Source organism: Salvelinus fontinalis, chromosome 6 (assembly GCF_029448725.1).
Source record: "Salvelinus fontinalis isolate EN_2023a chromosome 6, ASM2944872v1, whole genome shotgun sequence".
Classification (NCBI taxonomy): Eukaryota; Metazoa; Chordata; class Actinopteri; order Salmoniformes; family Salmonidae; genus Salvelinus; species Salvelinus fontinalis.
Genome location: NC_074670.1, coordinates 55,083,752 through 55,090,692, shown reverse-complemented (window position 1 = coordinate 55,090,692; position 6,941 = coordinate 55,083,752). Strand labels below are relative to the sequence as shown.

General features: G+C 45.5%; 1 protein-coding gene across 1 annotated transcript; it reads left to right on the top strand.

Annotated features, from left to right (window-relative positions):
- Positions 1-60: 60 nt before the first annotated feature.
- afg2a (AFG2 AAA ATPase homolog A) lies at positions 61-6,331 on the top strand. The gene is given in 7 exon segments (XM_055927171.1): positions 61-263; positions 1,023-1,120; positions 1,316-1,468; positions 2,452-2,545; positions 2,547-2,975; positions 3,062-3,193; positions 3,334-6,331. Coding segments are annotated over 5 exon segments (735 nt in total). The 5' UTR covers positions 61-263; positions 1,023-1,120; positions 1,316-1,449; the 3' UTR covers positions 3,395-6,331.
- The last annotated feature ends 610 nt before the right edge of the window (positions 6,332-6,941 follow it).

The window sequence follows — 6,941 nt, the reverse complement described above, 5'->3', positions numbered from 1 at the left end:
AATTACTACGGCATTTACGGTAAAAGAAGCGCGACTGAACTTTAACCAGGACGTTTATCTCAGTTGATTCACGCATGCTGGTGTTAAAGCTGTTGTTTCACATGCACACTGTTGATGAATTAAAGACAAAGAAAAACAAAAGCAAAGTTAGGAGAGTCAATGATGGTGACAACTCAAGGGAACTGAGAGAGGGCTCTAGTGATTTAAATAGTTTACAAAGCTCGGGGCACGAAGCAGCAATCGCAACAACAACTAATTTACAGGTATTGACTCAGTTGAGAAAAGTAACTAGTTAACGTTAGTTAGCTAGTTATGTTGCTCTTAAATAATATCATGCCTGAATACAATGTACATTTCATGTACCATATATTTTCGTCATTTAGCAGACGCAGTTATCCAGAGCGACTAACAGGAGTAATTCGGGTTTAAGTGCACATCAATAGATGTTTAATCTGCTCGGGGATTCCGGTTACTGGGCCGACGCTCTTTTAACCGCTAGGCTACGTGCCGCCCCCAAAAGATGTCACAAACCTACCAAGAGAGGGCCACCCACCAAAACTGACGGACTAGGCAAGGAGGGCATTAATCAGATAGGCAACAAAGAGACCAAAGATAACGTGGGGTGGCAGGTAGCCTAGTGGTTAGAGCATTGGGCCAGTAGGTTGCAAGATCGAATCCCCCAGCTGACAAGGTAAACATCTTTCGTTCTGCCCCTGAACAAGTTCCTAGGCCGTCATTGAAAATAAGAATTTGTTCATAACTGACTTGCCTTGTTAAATAAAGGTAAAATAAATATACACACTAATTAACATGGAGGCATGCATGTACCTGCTGATGATGGAGGAACATTGCAATGAGTACATACATTGCCTTGCATGTAACCTCCAGCGGCCCCCAACTCCACAAGAAAGCCCCCCTCCCCCTGCAGGGATGTGTGGTATGCCAGCGATTTCACTCTTGACAAAACGTTCTCTTTTGCAGTTTAGAAAGTCCTAACATTCTATTTAAACATTTGTGTACAGCAGATTATAAACTTCCCAAAAAATTCAGGACATCAGCAGGGCTGAGTGTAAAAGCAGGATGACCAGTCCTATTGTCGAGCCATACTGGGCAACAGGAAGTATGTCAACAATGTTTATCAACATAATGGAATATTGTATATGTGCATGTGCTTATTGACAATGAATTGCACTGTGGGGAGACAATATCAACAATTGACACAGACACAGTTGATATGGTGAATAATATTAGACTGACACAAAGGCTGTCAGTTTATTTCCAGGCCAAGTTTCTATGCTGTGTTTGTTTTTTCTAGCTGTGTCTGGCCGGCATCATCTTTCCCCGGGAGTAAAGTGGGCCTACAGAAAAGTACTCAGAACAGCCTGAAAGTGAAGCCTGGGGATGGAGTGACTCTTCACCCCCTGATAGGGCCTGTGTTACAGGCAGAAGATGTGCATCTCTCCACCAGGTAAAGTAGTAGGTTTAAAGGCGTCTGTATGCTTCCTATCCAAAACTATTCAGAACAGTTTGTGCATATATTATGATGACGTTTTTGTTCGTTTTGGTCTTTGGCAAGGTTTTTTTTGTGTGCTTGTGCACAAAAAAAATTCTTGAGGCAACCTGAATTTCTGTACCCAAAGTTTATGCCCCTTCCTTGGTCGTAGGTCAACAGTACAGATTCTTCAATGAAGTGTTTGTTGTCATTCAACAAAAGACGACTCACTTTCATGTACATTTTTTCACTTGAGACTGCACCAAATATTGTATAGTTTGAGGAAGTACTCTGGCTACGGCATCTTAAGATGGACAAACAGTACTATTGCTGCTTTTTCAAGTGAAGGTACTTTAAGGGAGTATTCGAAGAACACTCGTTTGGAGTTTGGCTAGGTGCCAGCCAAACTGAAGCATTGGAAGCCTTAAGACTAACCTCACTTTACTTGTACAGCCATACGCCATAAAATGTTTTATACTTATAGATAAATGTCGCCATCTGCTGGTGAGACACCTGCAACAACAGTTTGACAGTCATTTGAGTGATGACTCAGAAATGCCATCACGGTTATGTTAATTGCATGATGAATGGTAAATGCACTCTTTTGCTTTTTATTTATAAATGCAGTCAGAAGCATGATGCGTTCCATTTGGAAGAATGCAGTAACTTCTTTCTCCGGGTGAGAGAGTTTTTTTTTCTTGGGACTACATAACAGGGGATATGTTATTATTTTTTCAATTTAACTAGGCAAGTCAGTTAAGAACAAATTCTTATTTACAATGACCTCCTACCGGGGAACAATGGGTTAACTGCCTTGTTTAGGATTGGAACGACATATTTTTACCTTGTCAGCTCTGGGATTTGATCCAGCAACCTTTTGGTCTAACCACTAGGCTACCAGCCGCGCCAAATATGTAATGTAACACTTTGCATTACATTACCATACACTCATATTTCAGATGGAAAGATCCCACTCTCTGGAAACTTACTCTCCCTGATGTATTTTGGCGGAGCGTGTAGTCTGCGGGTGACGGGGGTCGACGGCCTTTCCCTTTTCCCGGCCTACTCTGGGACTGGAGCCTGATACAGAGGAGGCCTCTGACGCTGGGCTCCACCTTCGCCCTGGGTTCCACCTCCGCCCAGGGCTCCACCTCCATGGACCTGAGGTGCAGGCCTGGGATCCGGGGCAGCCTGGTCCTGCATCCAGTACCCCCTGCAGGCCTGCCTGTGTGCCATGTGTCCCTCCAACTCTCCCCGGCAACCCCCAGACTCCCGCTGAGTCTGAACAGGGCAGTCTCAGTCTAGAGGTGGAGAATAAGGTGAAGTTCAGAGACGGGCACAAAGAGGCTCAAGAGGAGGAGGATGCGGCAGCCCTGAGATCAAAAGTCATATACAGTATGATCCCGAGAGAGACTTCTCCAACTACGGTACACAAATATATGGTTTTCCTTTGAATTGGAAAATTCTTCATCTAAAACAATATGCTATATCTCAAAACTGAACTTTGATTTTATGCATTTGATTCCATTTTTGTGCTTATGTGATGTTGAATATGTTATTGTTGCGTACAGGAATCACACCTCCTAGGGGGGTTCTCCTTTATGGCCCCCCGGGAACAGGAAAGACTATGATTGGATGAGCCATAGCCAATGAGGTCGGGGCACATATGACCGTAATCAACCGTCCATAAATCATGAGCAAGTATGGTCATATTATTGCTACCTAATGAAATGTGGTTGGGTACCAAGTACAAGATCATGTATTGAGGGTTAGTGATGCTCGTACATCCATATCAAGTGACCTTCATTTATTTTGTTATCATGTTCGACCTGTCTTTACAGATTTTATGGTGAAACAGAGGTCAGATTGAGGCAGATATTCACAGGAGCCTCTCAAAGGTAAATATTGAGAGAAAAAATACATATCAGCCTTAGAAATGCAGACTGACATCCAAAATATCCCCCTCTCTCCTGGACATCCTTCAGACATTCTCCCTCTGTCTGCTAAATCTTGATTTTTGTTCTGTCAGCGAATCAGTCTAATGAGAAAAAGAGAGCGCAGGCCCACGATCAGAGATGGCTCGACAGCCGCCCTCCGCCCCTTTAGAGAACACAGGGAGCCTGGGAAACCCATCACCGCTGGTCGCCATGATGTGCCAAATTGGCATCACGTTATGGCCAAGTATATCTTCATCTCCCCAACCCAGCTCCTTGGTGCAGATGGTGCACTGAAGCAGCCGCTCTCCCTCCTGCTATCTGTTTTCCATACCGATGCTAAGGCTTGTTGTATAATCCAAGGTCACCAACCACCAAGGGCCTGCTGCTGTGGAATGTGGCGAAAGCACTTCCTGCTCCCAGAATTCTTCTCTCCACTCTCACTGTAATTTATTTGTGTTTTGGTCCCTCTGCTGGGCCTGTGACATAGGGGGAGGTGGAAATAGCATTATTTCTCAGCCGGACCACCTATTTTAGAACATAGTACAAGGAGCTCTGTTATACTATTAATATTGTATTGCCAGATAATGCCTGATAGTGTCAGAAGATGTAAACCAGTAATTTATTAAGCCTTCAGACACATTTATGGTCTGGAAATGTCCTTTATGTTTGAGCTTTTAGTGTCGGGGTCATTGGTTAGGGCTAAGATTATTGATTAATAATTTATTACAACTACATGCTCAAATTCAAGCACAGTCATACTACCTTAAAAGCATACTTGCTTCATCCTACTGTTCCAATTGCTCTCTTACATTCAAACCCCTCATTTATTGATTTAACGCCTGTTTTACCAGGGAAGTTGACAAAGTTGAATGCACATTCTCATACCACTGTAACATTCCTAACTGTCCTGGTTTGTCTCTTCCTCCAGGAGGGCCACTCAGGCCAGCTGCTGGTCCTAGGGGCCACCAACTGGCCCCACGCCCTGGACCCAGCTCTCTAAATCAAATTTTATTTGTCACATGCGCCGAATACAACAGGTGTAGACCTTAACGTGAAATGCTTACTTATAATCCCTTAACCAACAGTGCAGTTCAAGAAAGAGTTAAGAAAATATTTGCTAAGTAAACTAAAGTAAAAAATAATTAAAAGTATCACAATAAAAATGACAATAATGAGGCTATATCCAGGGGGTACCGGTGCCAATTCAATGTGTGGGGGTACAGGTTAGTCGATTTAATTTGTACATGTAGGTATGAGTAAAGTGACTGCATAGATAATAGACAGCGCGTAGCAGCAGTGAAAAGACAAATGGGAGGGGGGCATTGTAAATAGTTTGGGTGGACATTTAGTTCAGGTATGCTGTTGATTACTTGTTCAGCAGTCTCATGGCTTGGGGGTAGAAGCTGTTAAGGAGCCTTTTGGTCCTAGACTTGGCGCTCCAGTACCGCTTGCTGCTCTGGTACCGATTGCTGACCTTCCTCTGACACCGCCTATTATAAAGGTCCTGGATGGCAAGAACCTTGGCCCCAGTGATGTACTGGGCCGTACACACTACCCTCTATAGCGCCTTACGGTCAGATGCCGAGCAGTTTCCATGCCAGGCGGTGATGCAACCGGTCAGGATGCTCTCGATGGTGCAGCTGTAGAACTTTTTGAGGATTTGGGGACCCATGCCAAATCTTTTCAGTCTCTTGACGGGGGAAAAGGTGTTGTGCCCTCTTAACAATTGTCTTGGTGTGTTTGAACCATGATAGTTCATTGGTGATGTGGACACCAAGGAACTTGAAACTCTCGACCCGCTCCACTTCAGCCCCAACAATGTTAATGGGGGCCTGTTCAGCCCTCCTTTTCCTGTAGTCCACGATCAGCTCATTTGTCTTGCTCACATTGAGATAGAGGTTGCTGTCCTGGCACCACACTGCCAGGTCTGATCTTTGGCGGTGATCACGCATACCACTGTTGTGTCGTCAGAAAACGTAATGATGGTGTTGGAGTCGTGTTTGGCCACACAGTCGTGGGTGACCAGGGAGTACAGGAGGGGACTAAGCACGCGCTTCTGAGGGGCCTCAGTGTTGAGGATCAGCGTGGCAGATGTGTTGTTGCCTACCCTTACCACCTGGGGGTGGCCCGTCAGGAAGTTCAGGATCCAGTCCCAGGGTCCTGATCTTTCACGTGATAAAAATAAAGAAAAACCCTTGAATTTTTTTAACTAGGCAAGTCATTTAAGAACAAATTCTTATTTTCAATGACGGCCTAGGAACTGCCTGTTCAGGGGCAGAACGACAGGTTTGTACCATGTGAGCTCGGGGATTTGAACTTGCAACCTATCGGTTACTAGTCCAACGCTCTAACCACTAGTCTACCCTGCCGCCCCATGAATGTGTCCAAACCTTTGACTCTTACTGTATATGAAGAAGCCATGTTTCTCACCACTCCATGTTGTGGTTTATTTAGAGCTGGATTACTGCGAGGCCTACAAGACAGAGTGGCTCACCACACCAACCCTCTGAGACTCCTGACTTAAGGAAGTGGGCTTGTACTTTGGCTTGTGGATCCCATTGAGGAAAACCTTCTTTAAAGTAAAACCCATACCATTTACTTGTTGTGAAATTCCTCATGGCCCATACAGCCTTAACCCTGCAACCCAATCCCCCTAACTGGGAAAACAGTGTCAGGAAACCAGGATGTTGGGGTGTTTCTGTGGTGGTCAGTTGTGTGTGTGTGTGTGTGTGCGAGACGCTGAGAGCCTCCTGGGTGGTCCCGGGGATATGGCATATTGCATTTCCAGAGGAGGCTACTACCTCGGCTCGCAGAAGCGCTCTGGCAAAGAGCGTGATTTACCGTCTGTAGAGGCCAGACGTGACTGGCAGTGTTTTCAGAGAAAACCCCTGGAGGGAAGAGATCCCCCCCCCCCCCCCCCCTCTGTCCGATCCTGAAACACAACGCACAAGACAAACACAGAACCTCACGTGCGCCAGAGGAAAAATGACCAGTCTCCAGAGAAGATTGGAGCTCTTTGCCGTGTCAGACATTTTACATTTACAATTTAGTCATTTAGCAGACGCTCTTATCCAGAGCGACTTACAGTAGAGTGCATACATTTTATTACATTTTTTACATACTGAGACAAGGATATCCCTACCGACCAAACCCTCCCTAACGACGCTATGCCAATTGTGCGTCGCCCCACGGACCTCCCGGTTGCGGCCGGCTGCGACAGAGCCTGGGCGCGAACCCAGAGACTCTGGTGGCGCAGCTAGCACTGCGATGCAGTGCCCTAGACCACTGCGCCACCCGGGAGGCCAGACCGTGTCATGGCTCAGTTAATAGCTCAATACGTACCAGTAATGCTATTTCATACAATTGGTCAAATGAACCCATTACAACCCACTCTGATTTTCCCTCTTCTGTCCTATAAAAAGGGTTAACACTACTGTATTGTACTAAGGGGGGGACAACTGTAGGATGTTTGTGTGTTTCAGCACGTACAATGTAATAACAACATCATGGAG